This window comes from Urocampus carinirostris, chromosome 3 (assembly GCF_059441175.1).
Source record: "Urocampus carinirostris isolate Australia breed hairy pipefish chromosome 3, RoL_Ucar_1.0, whole genome shotgun sequence".
Classification (NCBI taxonomy): Eukaryota; Metazoa; Chordata; class Actinopteri; order Syngnathiformes; family Syngnathidae; genus Urocampus; species Urocampus carinirostris.
The window spans coordinates 2,633,967-2,649,164 of record NC_142351.1 but is presented as its reverse complement, the minus strand read 5'-3'; the positions used below and the strand labels follow the sequence as shown (position 1 = coordinate 2,649,164).

The 15,198-nt window shown below is 40.7% G+C and overlaps 3 protein-coding genes across 5 annotated transcripts in view; all 3 read left to right on the top strand.

The window, feature by feature from the left end:
• The first annotated feature begins 912 nt into the window (after nucleotides 1–912).
• Nucleotides 913–15,198, top strand: part of LOC148368286 (uncharacterized) — a 105,556-nt gene continuing 91,270 nt past the window's right edge. The window contains exons 1-2 of the mRNA XM_088330295.1: nucleotides 913–1,309; nucleotides 1,438–1,790. Of these exons, the coding sequence (XP_088186421.1) occupies nucleotides 1,682–1,790 (109 nt within the window). The 5' untranslated portion in view covers nucleotides 913–1,309; nucleotides 1,438–1,681. The remainder of the gene's footprint in view (nucleotides 1,310–1,437; nucleotides 1,791–15,198) is intronic.
• On the top strand, nucleotides 7,272–12,136 carry LOC148368292 (uncharacterized). Its single transcript, XM_088330381.1, has 2 exons — nucleotides 7,272–7,362; nucleotides 9,634–12,136. The coding sequence occupies exon 2, from the start codon at nucleotides 9,966–9,968 to the stop codon at nucleotides 11,058–11,060; it is 1,095 nt and encodes a 364-aa protein (XP_088186507.1). The 5' UTR covers nucleotides 7,272–7,362; nucleotides 9,634–9,965; the 3' UTR covers nucleotides 11,061–12,136.
• LOC148368289 (uncharacterized) overlaps nucleotides 14,759–15,198 on the top strand; it is a 43,610-nt gene continuing 43,170 nt past the window's right edge. For all 3 annotated transcript variants that reach the window (XM_088330296.1, XM_088330300.1, XM_088330299.1), the window contains exon 1: nucleotides 14,759–15,050. In XM_088330296.1, coding sequence (XP_088186422.1) covers nucleotides 14,942–15,050 — 109 coding nt within the window. In that variant the 5' untranslated portion in view covers nucleotides 14,759–14,941. The remainder of the gene's footprint in view (nucleotides 15,051–15,198) is intronic.

The following is a 15,198-nucleotide window of genomic DNA, read 5'->3' as shown; positions in this document are numbered from 1 at the left end:
ATGATGGTGTCGTCAGCATACTCCAGGTCAGTCAGGTGTTAGTTGCGGAAAACACTCCGGGGATGCGCTCACTAACCCTGAACATCAGATGGTCGATGATGCAATTAAAAAGGTCGGACCAGCCACGCAGCCTTGACGAACGCCGCTGGAGATGGTAAACCAGTCGGAGTCAATGCCGTTGATACGGACACAGCTCTCTGCGTTGCTGTAGAGCAGCTTGAACAGGGCTATGATCTTGGGTGGTGCTCCGAGAGCTGGGAGGATGTTCCACAGTGAAGATTGGCAGACGGTGTCAAAGGCGGCCTTCAGGTATGAAGGGTACATATATTTAGGCAGGGCATGGACCACATTCATAAGGAAAACTGGAGATAATTTGACCAAGTGGTCCAACGGGAAGGCCGTGGAAACTAGAAAGCATTTCACAACAATTGTACTAGAGTCTATCTTAGTCCCAATATGAGAAAGATTATGGAAAATCCAATGTTTCCCGTGACGACATTTTTTTTTAGAAATGATACAGCCCTAACAGTGCCACTGATAGGACAAGTTTATGACGGCAAGGCCACTTATTGAGAAGTCTTCTTGCATTTGAAATTTTGGTTTGAACAAATTTATTGACACTAATAACAGAAAAAACAATCATGACAATCTCAACAGCAATTAAGCACATTCACAATATTATATGTCATGAACAAATACCAGACCCAAACTTGATTGACAAATTAATGATTAAGTCATAATGGCCCTACATATTTTCTCGTAGGCCGTACACGTCTTCAAATGCATCACAAACGTACTTCGTACGGCAAAACGTACAGCTTGACAGCTATGAAATATCTTTATATAGTAGCAGAAAAGTGTAAGAGAAGTACCAGTATATCGCCGCTAGATGGCAAAGTCTCACGGGTCAGCGAAGGGTGCTTGGGCCAAGTCTCGCGGGACATAACGTGGTTTAGCGAGACTTGCTCAATCAATGAACCTTAATGCCAACAATGAAATGGTGTCGTGTGAGACTGAAATTAATCATCTATTTTGCAGATGATGTAAAATAACAACAACAAAAATATATTTAAAAAATGTGTATCACCATCTGGAGCGAGCCCATCCACCTGGGTCCCGTTACACTTTAACTTTGTTTAAATTTGCGTAATAAGTCGCGTTAATTGTTTTGCCAAGTTTACAATGTCCACATAACTCCAAGCTTCGATAGATATTTTTGCACCTAGCTATCTAGTCTTCTATGTGTTTCTGTCGCTGCGTTCCTGAAAAGACGACAACTGATTCTTCCAAACTCCGACCAGGATAAAAGGTATGTACCCCCAATTTGCAACCAGGGCTTCCCACCTCGTGTGTCCTTCTAATGATATTTCCCTGGTTGGGGGTTAGAAAACCCATATTTCAAACATTCTTGAGACGCTTTTCGGTCGTATCTGCTAGGAAAACCCGAAACACCAATTTTCTGAATGCAGCATGTGATCCGTGCTAAAAGTACCCACAATCCATTGTGGTGGGATTTGGAAGGAGAAGGTGTCATGGCTGCCGAACAATAGAAGGTCGAGAAAGTCCTGTTGTCGACTTCCAACGACGTAAATTCGACAGAAGTCTCACTTTGCGGTCATTTTCCAAAGTTTGTTCTATTAACTGCCGAGTTGGAGCGTTTTTTCGTTCAAATTCGGATAAAATGTGCTCCAGTGGGGAAGGACCTCTTCAGGAGAAGCTTCGGGGAGCCAAAGAGGAGACCGAGCGAGAACTTCGGCGACCGGAGGCTGGTTCCAAGCAGCTCGGGGCAGGTCCGTCATTTTCCCTTCTGCTACAGTGACAATGCTTCCCAAACTTCAAAATTAGTGATTCAAAAGAAAGAATGAATAGTGGGTTTTAATTCAAATACAACTTTCTTCAGCCTTTTACAGTAAATGACTAATTTTTCACCTCTAGCAAATACTAAAAGTGCAGGAAATAAAATGAAGTTGAGTAGCAACTGGTATGAAGTAGCATCCAAACTTTATATATATATTTGTAACCGCTGTGCCACCAAAGATCCACATTCAGGCTGGACTGGATGATGAGGTTTTTAATAAAGTTGCTGCAATGAATGAGTCCCACGCAACACGTGGTTAGCACCTCCGCTAGTTCTCAGCATCGTTAGCAGCACGCTGTAGACTGCCCTAAACATATCAAATAGTTTTCTTTTCAGTTTACATAAAATCAATTTTAGAATATCAACCATAACAATACATATTTACATACACGTTAACAAGATACTTTTAACAAGAGATCGTATAGTGTTTTTTAACGTTTACAATGAATTCAACATATTTTTATTTAAATCGAATTTTAACCACTATCATCCTTTTTTTATATATATGAGAAAATATAAAATGACCTGAATGCTAGAGTGGCTGATGAAACGGTTGAAAATGTGATTGGTAGATATGGAGTACCAGGAAGAAATGAGAGCGGGAAGAAATTGATTGAGTTATGTGTGTGTATAACGAGTGTAAAAACGGTTACAATTTACCTTTAATGAATGAGTCACACACAACACGTGGTTTTGCACCTCTGCTGACTTTCAACACTATAAGGGGAATTAGCATTTTAGCACAACATGCAACGTTCGGCAAAACTAACATAAGGCGACAGAAACAAAACGAAAATAAATCCAAACAGCTTGATAACATCAATCACATTACTGCGCATGTTGAGAGATTTGTCAGCTGTGGTTTTTGCGTTTACAATGAACTTTTTGTGGAGCACTAAACATCGTGGCTTACGGTTAGCAGCGCGCTGTAGACCGCCAACAACCCCCGCCTTTCAATCACAAAATCACAAGCCCAAACCTTACCCCATACCAGCGGGTGGCACTGTTGGACTCGTCATTGCAGGACACTTACACAAAAATATACAATATCTCAGTAGGAATTTCAACGAAACAAAAGTTATTATTACATCCGTTTTAGAGCAATGTCCCCCTAGTGGGAGGTGGCTAAAGTCTTTTTCTGACTCTTTCTGGGAAATCGATACAGAGGAGGGGATTCCCAGCCCCCTCGCCCAACCCAACTGATGTGTTGGGAGTCATTAGGTGAGCAATCCCCCCAATGCCGAGCGCCAAGCAGGGAGGCAATGAGTACCAATCTTGTAAGTTGGCCGAGGCTTGAACCGGCGACCTCCCAGTCTCGAGGCAGGCGTCCTACCCCTGAGGCCATCGAGCTTAAACGTAAAAATGATAAATACCAACATGACTTGCAACCAAAAGTGCATCGCAATTTCAACTGAGCTTTAGAATCGAAAAGTTTGGGCACTCCCGTTTCAGACCCGGATTGATTAACAAATGTTATGTAACAGTTCATCGCTCTGGTGTGCTTTTAACGCTCTCAATCGCAAACACACACAAACTAATGTTATGATAAGTCTACGCCAGCAGTCTTGATTCACAGGCGTGCGTTAGCAGAGGCGCCACCGTTTACTCCGCTCTAACGTTCAGGGATCAGAATTTTCCGCAGATCCGCGGATTTCCGCTGTTTTTGAACCCCAAAGGTCATTCCCGTAAATCGTCTAAATTCGATGAGAAAATATTTTGGGGGGGTGAGGTATGATGCGTGACTGTTTCATCACCCCAAGTTAGCAGTTAGAGATCGCGAGAAAAATCGGCAAAAAGAAGCGCAGCGCATTAGATCTATAACACACAACGTGGTTTAGCTAACAAATAGGTCGACTCCTACCATCGGTCGATAGGTTCGCTGATAACCAATCAGCGGAGCTTTTTGTTCAGAGCATTGGCTTTCTCAAACATGGCGCTCCTTCCGGTCTTTTCAAACGGTGAAATGAGTGTTTGAAAAAGTAAATATGAAAATACTAAGAAAAGAAGACGAGGCTTTTGTCTCCGAGATTGATAAAGGAATCGAGAATAAATTGAAGTGGTCACGGCTGGAGAAGACTGTCACAGTAAACGTTAAAATCTGCGCAAAGATCGAGGAAGTTACAGAAACTTTGAGCCAGTTCATCGCAAAGTGTGATGTCCTAGGGAAAGCAAAGTGTCTATACTGTGTCGATCTGATCAATTATGGTACGCGAGGTTGTGTGGCACTGATCGATCATGCTAAAATGAACAAGCACAAAGCAAAAATAGCTTGCCGGCGATCAAACGATGCACTCTGATCCGCATTTAAAATCGGCAGCGAAACTAACAGTAACACCACCGGTTCAACATTATTGGCCGTTCCCAATCCTTCCACTTGAAATACTAGCAGCAGTCAACCACTGGTTCCCCTGTGTGACAGAAAATCCCAATCTGAGGTATTTATAAATCTATTTATTTATGAAATGATTTTATCTTTTGTGTTTATACAATATTTAGAACAGGATAAACAAAATTTAAAATTTGTTATAAACATGATTAAAATAAATTATTTTGTATCATCATGATCATGTTCAATATTACAAATGCTTTTAATGTCAATATATTATTTTTTTTTAATATATATATATATATATATATATAAAATACATGGTTTCTGTTTTGTTGGATTGAATTCATTCTAGTGCAATTTTCACATAGCAAATAAGATAAATGCTGTTAACATATCTCCGCGCTGGGGCCTGCGGCCCCTGGACCCTGGCTATTTCAGCTGAAAATGAAAATCTCCATTCTGATCCCTGAACGCTGCTTCGGTGCCTTAGCCCCCAGTCCCTTATCCGTGGGTAGCGTCCAAGAGAGGGAGAGAGAGGCCCCGCTGTATCTGAGACAACATAACCACGTTTTAAATATATTTATCGTCCTGTCGGTATCTGTCGAATTCCCAAATATCCTTGCCGAGGATCCTCTACTTTTGTCTCTCACGGACACGAGATGGTCGTGCCTGCGATCTCTTTCTGGCAAATTTCTGATCTCCTTTCAAAATCGAGCTTCTGGTTTCCAAAACGAAATGTCAAAATGCAAATAAGAAACGATACAAACTAAACCCGAATCTTTTGTAACCCGTCTTTTTCCGAGTGGGTTACATTTATACGGTGTACTGTGTACATGATAACTGCACGAGTGTGCGTAGATGTTTGAATTAAGATTTAAGACTGGTGTTTAAGTCGTCAGTCATAGTTACTGACTACTTCTACCAAAAAGTAACTGAGATAGTCTCTGAAATACGTCCAGAGTAACTAGTCATCAAGTAACTTATCTCAGTTACTTTAAAAAAAGCCGTCGTACGTCAAAGAATTTGAAATGTTGGGAGGGAATACAAACCACCGCCGTGTCGTCTTTGACCGGAGTTTACTTGTAGAGATCCCGTTTTATTTTCAGAGAATCGTCTTTCTCGGCTCACGAAAAAGAGCCAGTTCTTTCGGGTCCCGAACGGCTCTCCCGGTTGTTTTTTTGCTTTGTCCCTACATTACCAATTATTTTGTAACATCGTGCTAGGAAATGAATCAGGACAAAAAAAAACACAGAGGAAAATATAATAAAGGATAAAGAGATAAAAGAATAAACAACATTTATTGTCCTCGTGCTGAGGTTTTGAGTTTTTCCTTGCCCGTATGTCGGTTTCAGATCAGGGGATGGTGTCGTTGTAATCCTGTGCGGTCCAACGAGACGTCTTGTGATTAAGGGCCAAACAAAGAAATGGGACTTGACACATCAACACTGGAAAACACAGAAAAGGGAATGAAATCATTTCAAAATCTACAAAAAAAAAGAGAAAATACAAAACAATTGGAACCTTTTTTTATGCCCAAACCGTTTAAAGTCGACCACACAGGATCCCCTAAAAATGCACAGCGGCCAATCAAGAGAGGGGGATCGGGCGTCTTGGAGGGGAGCCGGCTCCCTTCGTTCACTTCCAAGAGTTGGCTCATCAAGACCCTTCGTTCACAAAGGATACGAGTTGCTTGCCGTGGCTTCCACTAATGGCCACAGCACTGTCAAATAAACATTTTCAGGGACTCGGCCCTCGTTTGCCTTTTCCTTTTGCGTATTAGTAAATACTATATTGCTAATTGCTATGTAACCAGTGCTTGAAAGCCTCGAAAATGCTTGATATTAAATGTTGTGTTTTCGAGGTCAGCGAAAAGCTTGAGTTTTGGGTGAGGTGTTTGAAATGGTCGCCATTGCCACTAGATCGGCAGTCTGACTCCAGAGATCATGCAATAAATGGAGAAGCAGCTCAAGAGGACAACTCTATTTAGTAAACTGGCTCTTCTAATTCGGTTTACTGAGGAGAGCCGGCCTTCTTGGCTCCCAAACAGCTCCTCCGAGTTTTGTTTTTAATGATGTATTATCAATATTAATATAACATTATTCAGCAAATTATTCAAAAGTTAGCCATATATGTTTGCAGGGGATCCCCAAAGGACACATTCAATCAAAATATTCACTGATCTACAAAAACAAATTGTACAATACAAAACAATATAAGCTTTTTACACGTTGAACACAAAATCCCTGAAAATGCAAAACATAAAACATGAACATATCAATTACAAATATTAACTCTTCGGTGCTAAAATATAAAAAAAAACAATTTGCAATTCTATCTTGACCGATTTAGAAACACATAAGCACACAAAAAATACGAATTCAAATAAGTAATACAAAAAGCAAAAGGTCAGCAGTCGATTGAAGGATTGAATGCACTCGTATCATAACAATGAGTCCAAATTTGGCTCATTTTTCTGAATTTTATACACAATTACATTCTTTTTTGCCTTTCTTATGGAACTCTATGATTACGCAACCCCTTCAGAGCCCTTTCTGTGTTTGTAAACAAGTGTGATGTGGCCAATCGGTGTGGGCATTGTGGAAGCACAATGGCAGAATTGATGTCACTTTAAAGCAGCCCTTTTACACACAAAGATCGTAGGTCATGGATAGGAAAATCCCAAAATAGCTGAAAGTATGTGCTAGGAGCAAGATACCGACTTCATTTTAGTCATCAAAGACAACAACAAAAAACCTTCTTCTGATGGCTGCTGGATTTTTATTTCCTTTGCAGGTACTGGAGAAAAATACAAAAATGGCTTTGGGAGTGCTTGAAAAGTGCTCAAATTTAGCCATGAAAAAGATGGATGAACCCTGTTTCCATTACTTCCTGTATATTTAATGTGCGGTCCCTTCCCAAGGTTTCTTCATTTTCCGCATGCTGACTTTTTTGATTTTTTTTCCTTGCCCTCGTGTAGCTTTCATATCAGGTTGATGTTGCAATGGTGTTCTACGCTTCCCTTTTGTGAGTTTCTTTGAATAAAGGCGTCACAAATAAATGCGATTTGACTTGTGTGTTGCAGACATCGGTGAAGAATATCCTCCTTTTGCGTGGCAGGAACCAGAGTTGCCAGGAGCTGTTTACAAGATACTCCGAGTTGTGTTGAACAGAGCAGGTTGGTCTCTTTACTTTCTGCAACGTCCTTATTTTGGACAAAGATGGCCACCAAAACAAACGCCACATTTTAGCTTTAGCGGCTTGTTACATTGAAAATAAATTAATTAAATCGAAAAGCGCAAGGAAATGCCGATCACCAGAGGATGCACCCTGTATTTTAATCCAGTCCCGGAATTGACTGATCGGCAGTGGAAAGCTAACCGCTCTGCTAACAACTCTTAAGCCGGCGCTGCCAAACGTGGCTCGTCACAAACGCCAGATCCATTACCCGTGAGACGGATGAGTCGGCGCTTCCACTCATGGAAAACCTCTACATTTGTGACTCTTGTCTTTCAATCATCACAAAGACATCGCAGAAGTCGCGGGGACCCGACTCTAGCGTGTAGCTTGCCAGCCCCTTTGTTTATTTACGCTGAAAGCAATAACCCTCCAATTTCGTTGTCTTTTTGTATAATGACAAGAAAGACTATTTATCCAACTGCAGTTTTGTTTTGATTTTTACATCTATAGTTGCTATTTTGTAACTCTATCTCTAAGTACGTCATCTCGAGTCAAGTTTACACGTCACAATGTTTGTTCTCCCTGAAAAAAAAAAACCTAGCACAGAAATTCAAAAATCGCCTCGAAATTACAATTCTGGTCTGAGAAATGGCAACCCACTTTTTTTCCCAAAATTGTGCAGCCCCAAAGGGGAAGTCCGGAAATACCAAAGAAGCGGTCGGCAAACTTTTCGAGACAGCGCAATTCATGTGAAGCTAACATAGCCGCTAATGTGCGCCGCGATTTTGGCTTCTATGGGTTCGGAAGGAGAAAGCACAGAGTTATTATCATCACTGTTCTAGACATCAAACCTCGGACCTATGCCAAGGCTGTGGCAAATAAAAGTATTGCAACAAATGCTGATCAATAATCGGCTGAGCAACAGGTCATTGCTTTTATGAGTCATAAAGGGATATCGATCCATGCTGAGGACATAGAAGCATGCCATCCATTATCAAGAGGTGAGAACCCCCCTAAAGTTACCATAGTGAGGTTTGTCAACAAAAAACGAAAACATGAATGAAGATACGCAGTCGGGGTATTTGTTGACTTAAAAAGCATTTGATACCAATAATCGTTATATACTATTAAAAAAACTGGAAAGATATGGCATCAGGGGCGTGGTTTTGCAATGGATTCAAAGTGTTTTGACAGGGAGGAAGAAAAATATGAAACTAAGACAGATGTCATCTGAATACTTCTGTACATCTGTTGTGGAGTACTACAGGGTTCTATCCTGGGTCCAAAGTTATTTAATTTATATGTCCACCTGAAAAAAGGGACTTGGATTTTCCTGGACCAAGATGAAGTTGAGACTGGAAATCACCATGACCAAATTGTAAGCCAACATTAAACTGAAATATGAACCGTTATAAGTATATGCAGCACGTGACCTTTCAGTAGCCAAATTCATTGGCCCTTTAACAATCAAAACTAATAGAGTAATGTTCATCAGACACATACAAACTAAAGTATCTAAAAGCATTTCAATCATTAATATAACCAAATTCGTTTTAAACTATAATGCATTGTATTTACTATATTGATAGATAGATAGATACTTTGTTCATCCCCGAAGGGAAATTCACATTTCCAGCAGCATCCCTGAGCTGAGAACAATCGAGAACAATCGAAAATATTGTTCTGTAGTTCTGCCATACTTAACATATTGTGCAGAAGTCTGGGGCAATCATTTCAAAAATTGACTCTAGCCCCTTTTTATCCTCAAAAAACCTGCAATTAGAACCATATACAAGGTAGGATATCGGGATCATACACACATTTTATTCCTGCAGTCCAAATGATTAAAATTAGATGATTTAGTCAAAGTTTTCACTGCACAACTGCGATTTAAGGTCAACAAAAACATAGTGCCAGAAAACATCCATAAATGATTCATTCGGAAAGAGGGGAATTATAAATTAAGGGTCTGTTGTCAATTCATAATCTCAAAGGTGAGAACCACCAGGAAAAATATGTGTGTGTCCGTGTGCGGAGTCACACTTTGGAACAGTTTACAAGACGATCCGAACAAAGCCATTCTTGGCATCTAGTGGTGATTTATCATATTGATTTCATTCCCAGAGGCTTAATACTTACTGATCAGCAGCGCCTAAGCCTTAAAAATTTTTTACGTTTTGGCACTCGGGCACAATGCTTTTGAAAACGTTATTTTACGGCACTGAACGAGTTCAGGGCAATACAAATAAATGTGACTTGTGTCTTGCAGACGTCAGCCAAAAATATCTTCCTACTGAGCGGCAGGAACCATTCTTGCCTGCCGTTGAAATTGAGGAGGATCTGAAGCCTTATCATGTTAAGCAAGAGACAGAGGATAGGGAGCCTGTTGAGGAGGAGGAGGATTTTCCAGTCTTGCTAGTGACCGGGGTTCGTTCAACCGTCGAAGATCAAAATCAACCTGAAGGTAACGGTTGTCGGGAGCCTCTAAGCATCAGCTCCCGTCGACATGTGGAAACGGATGACGACACGTCCCACTCTGCAAACGCTGAAGGTGGTGACACATGTTCTCAGTGTGGGAAAACCTTTCGAAGCAAGTATTATATGAAGTTGCATATGAAATTCCACGCTGGCGAGAGGCCTTTTTCCTGCTCAGTTTGCGGTAAAAGATTCACCCAAAATGGGATTTTAAAAATACACACCAGAACCCACACTGGGGAGAAGCCTTTTTATTGTTCAGTTTGCGGTCAAAAATTCACCCAAAATGGACAATTGAAATCACATCAACTAATCCACACTGGCGAGAAGCCTTTTTGCTGCTCAGTTTGCGGGCAAAGATTCACTACAAGTGGGAGCTTAAAAAGACACACCAGAACCCACACTGGAGAGAAGCCTTTTTCCTGCTCTGTTTGTGGTCAGAGATTCACTACAAGTGGGAGCTTAAAAATTCACACCAGAACCCACACTAACGAGAAGCCTTTTGGCTGCTCAGTTTGTGGTAAAAAATTTGCCGAAAATGGGCAATTGAAATTACACCAACTAACGCACACAGGTGAGAAGCCTTTTTCCTGCTTAATTTGCACTAAACGATTCTCCCGAAAAGGAAACTTGAAGTTACACCAAAAAACCCACACTGGCGAGAAGCCTTTTTCCTGCTCAGTTTGCGGTAAAACATTCACCGAAAATAGGAGCTTAAAAAATCACACCAGAAGCCACACTGGGGAGAAGCCTTTTTCTTGCTCAGTTTGCAGTCAAAAATTCACTAGAAGTGGACACTTAAAAACACACACATTAATCCACACTGGCGAGAAGCCTTTTTCTTGCTCAGTTTGCGGTCAAAGATTCACAACAAGTGGAAACTTAAAAACACACACATTAACCCACACTGGCGAGAAACCTTTTTCTTGCTCAGTTTGTGGTAAAAAATTTGCCCACAATGGGCAACTGAAATTACACCAACTAACCCACACTGGTGAGAAGCCTTTCGCCTGCTCAATTTGTGGTAAAAAATTCACCGAAAGTGGGAACTTAAAAAGACACAAACTAACCCACACTGGCGAGAAGCCTTTTTCTTGCTCAGTTTGTGATAAAGGATTCATTGACCGTGGGAGCTTAAAAAAGCACATGAGAACCCACACTGGAGAGAAGCCTTTTTCCTGCTCGTTTGTGATAAAAGATTCACCCAAAGTGGACAATTGAAATTACACGAACTAACCCACACTGGCCAGAAGCTTCTTTCTTGCTCAGTTTGCGGTCAAAGATTCTCTAAGAGTGGGAACTTAACAAAACACATTAGAACCCACACTAACGAGAAGCCTTTAGGATGCTCAGTTTGTTGTAAAAAATTTGCCCAAAATGGGCAATTGAAGTTATACCAACTAACTCACACTGGCGAGAAGCCTTTAACCTGTTGACATTGTGGTGAAAAAAAAAATCATCCATATTGGACACTATAAATTACACACAAGACCCCACACTGTTGCAAAGACTTTTGCCTGCTTGGTTTGTGGTCAAACATTTACTGAAAGTTGGGGCTTAAAAACATTTATTTATCATACAGGCCGTCTATAGGAACATAACGGCCACAAAACCATTTCCCCTCACCTTTTTCCAACCACTGACTCTGCCACCACATCAGAAAAGCCACATTCATTCACAGGAAGTGAGCAGAATCTCCAGCTGTATAATAAAGATTTGAAACCCCAAAGTCTTCATATGGATTCAAAAGATTCATGGTTTGCATATGTGTCATGTTCCTTGATAGATGATCTATTTCCTCGTGTGTCCGCATACAATTTTGCCTGTTATCAACAAGTATAATTATTATAACAATAAGATCGCCGACCTAGATCCCGAGGGTTGAGACCTGTTCTCACCAGAACCCCAAAGCTTGAAGAGCCTGTGTTTCTCTGTCCCTCTCGTTGGGATGAGAACAACCCCCGTGAAGTCCACCGCCAAAAGAGATAGGAAGCTTTATTTCTTCATCTTCCTGCTTGGCTATGTGCTGCTTACCACACACTCCTCCCCTTAGGGACTTTTTTTTCTCAAAGGTACACAAGAATGGTCATGCAACATCCTGTCTTTAGTGTTTTGGGCAAATATCCCATGTTGGCACGCTATGAAAACAATCCCTGTTCATTTAAAAGAGTCTATAATCTTCAAACCGGGTTCATTGATCATTACTGATAACCTGTTGAATCATTTCTTCCACCTTCCCCTTTACTAACACTATGTGCTTGTGTCAACAATGTGCTTTATTATTTCGTTTGATCCAACTTTCTTTGACCTGTGAATAAAATGTAGTTTAATAAAATCAAACTGCATTATTTGTTGGTCAATGTTATTTTTCTTCTGGACTGATCACTATCCATATAAACAAACTACAAAATCGATCGATTAAAGTTGAAAATAAATTGTGTTTAAAGTTGCACCCTTCATGATAAACGCTAGACACGGGCTATTTAAAATGAATTCGTGTCGGGAACTGAGAGCACCACAGAAAAGGGACTTGGATTTTCCTGGACTAAGATGAAGTTAAGACTGGAAATCACCATGACCACATTGTAAGACAACATGAAACTGAAATATGAATATGAAGAATATCCAGAACGTGACCCAACAGTAGCCCAATTTTTTGCCCCCTTAACAATCAAAACCAATATTGTTCAAATGAGTCCGAAGCTTCAACTCTTGCCATTCGACATATCAAGATTTCGGAATGTACTCATCCCTGAAACTAAATCTGACGTCGCTCACCAAGGACATGGTCTTGCAGCCATTAAGTTCCATCATAGTATGTAACATCCTAAAAAGGTTTACTCCAAAACACACCATAATACCGATGGATGAAAAAAAATCAGTCGAAAAGTATCTCTGCCTTGTTTCTAGCTGTGTGTTTAGCCCCTTAATTCCCGTTTACAAATAAAAAGACTTCTAAAAATGTTTTCTTTTGATGGGCAGCTTTTTCAGCCAATCACAGCTTCGCTTCTCGGTCCTCAGCCCGCATTAGCCTATACCGGTCTGTATTGCTAAAAACGACAACGCTTCCTTTACTTCCGAAGAACTCTAGCCAATCGCGAACAGGTCAAATGATAATCGACACATTGGTTGGCCAATAAAATTTGAAATAAGTCAATATGAAGATGTGTCTATCGTATGCAAATGAAACCCTGAAAAAAAGTGTTCGTAACCCCACCAGTGATATATTTTACGCACCATTTTTATGCGCACGTATGCAGAATTGGGATGGATGCGGAACGACAATTTAAGTGTTTACAACTCTCGCAATGTCTGTGAAAAAATGGCCGAAATGAAATACACATTTGCAGAGGTTTTCGAACTGTAAACTGGTCTTCTCCAAATAGCCACTTTTGGAAACACCCAAACATACCCATAGAAAAATGTGTAAAATGCACTATTTAGTTTATAAGTTTGACACGGTACCAGGTAAGGCTTCAATCTATCTTCTCACCTGTTTAGACACCCATGCTACACTCATTTGCTGGCATTTGATTGCAAAAACAAATTCAGGCGAGGGAAAATAATCTTCTATTTCTATGTGTATAACTCAGGTGAGTCAATGTTAGTAGCACTTGCAATGGGGACAAAATTTATGAAATGTAAAATGATCTGCATTTATATAGCGCTTTTCAAGTCAATGACTTCCCAAAGCGCTTTACATTGTGCTTCACATTTCCCAATAGCGGCCGTGATCTGTGCAGCCATGCAAGGCGCTAACCTGCTTATTGGGGGTATTGGGGGTTCAGTGTCTTACCCAAGGACACTTCGACATGTAACACGGACAAGCCGGGATTCGAACTGGGATCCCTTAATCCTAATACGATCGCTCTAGCACCTGAGCTACACCTGTATCTACATCTGTATCTATATGTAACTGGTGTAGCCATCCCACCAAAGATCCCCATTCAGGCTGGACTGGATGATGAGGCTTTTATTGCAGTTGCTGCAATGAGCGACACAACATACACACACCATGTGGTTAGCACCACCGCTTGTTCTCAATATCGTTAGCAGCGCGCTGTAGGCTGCTCAAAGCATATCAAACAACTAGTTTTCTTTTCAGTTGACATACAATATAGTTCAGAAAATCAACCCTTACAATAATTTTAACATTCATTTTAACAAGATACTTTTAACAAGTGATCGTATAGTGGTTTTAACTTCTACAATGACTTCAACTCGTCATATTTTTTAATCAGAAATTTAATCAACATCATCCTGTTTATATATTTGTGAAAACAGAAATAATTACAATAACGAGTGTAAAAACAGGAACAATTGACCTGCAATGAGCGACACAGAACACACACCATGTGGTTAGCACCTCCGCTGGTTGTCAACATCTATAAAGGAGAATTAGCATTTCAGTACAACATACAGCAAAACTAACATAAATGGCGACAGAAACAAAACGAAAATAAACCCAAACAACTTCACAAGATCGATTACATTACTGTGTATGTTGCACTTTTTGTCAGTTTTGGTTTTAATGTTGTTAATAAACTTTGTTTTTTTTTGCGGAGCACCAAAACGTCGTGGTTTACCGTTAGCAGCGCACAAGAGACTGCTAACAATATCTGCATTCCAGTCATAAAATAATGTTTTAATAACGTAGGTTTTTTTAAGGAATATTTTTTTAATTTTTTCAATGTTTTCAAGCTAATTTTCCGTAACGTTGACGACAACAAGTTACCCAAATGGAAATATGTTTTAAAATGAGGAGATTGTGATTTCTTTTCAGTGTACATCCATTGCTCGAAGTTGCCCCGACCAAAATGGCCGCCACGTAGGCACACGAGTTCGCGAGCTGCTACGGCACTCTGTTTGTATCTGTGTCCCACAATTCATTGCAATGGTGTTTCGAAGGTGAAGGTGTCATGGCTGCCGCACCACCGCCAAACAAGAGAATGTCGAGAAAACTACCAAAAGTCCTGTCGTCGACTTAAAACGACGTAAGCTCGACAGAAATATCACTTTGCAGTCCTTTTTGAAGGTTTGTTCTTTGTACTTCCGAGTTGGAGCGACACCTCGTTGCGTTTTTTTGTTCAAAAGCAAAGAAAATGTGCCCCAGTGGGGAAGGACCTCTTGAAGAGAAGCTTCGGGGAGCCAAAGAGGAGACCGAGCGAGAATGTCGACGACTGGACGCTGTTTCCAAGCAGCTCGGGGCAGGTCCGTCATTTTCGCTTCTGCTACATCCTTGACATCAGGGTCGCTATGCCAAAAAATGCATCCCTGCCGAGATTTGCATCCCGTAGCTACTACAACCACTTCTACCTCGTTTTATATCACTTTTATATCACTTTTCGGGAATGTAATG

Coding starts and splice junctions, on each gene's coding strand:
- LOC148368292 (XM_088330381.1), top strand. CDS start 9,966: ATGAAGTTGCATATGAAATTCCACGCTGGCGAGAGGCCTTTTTCCTGC.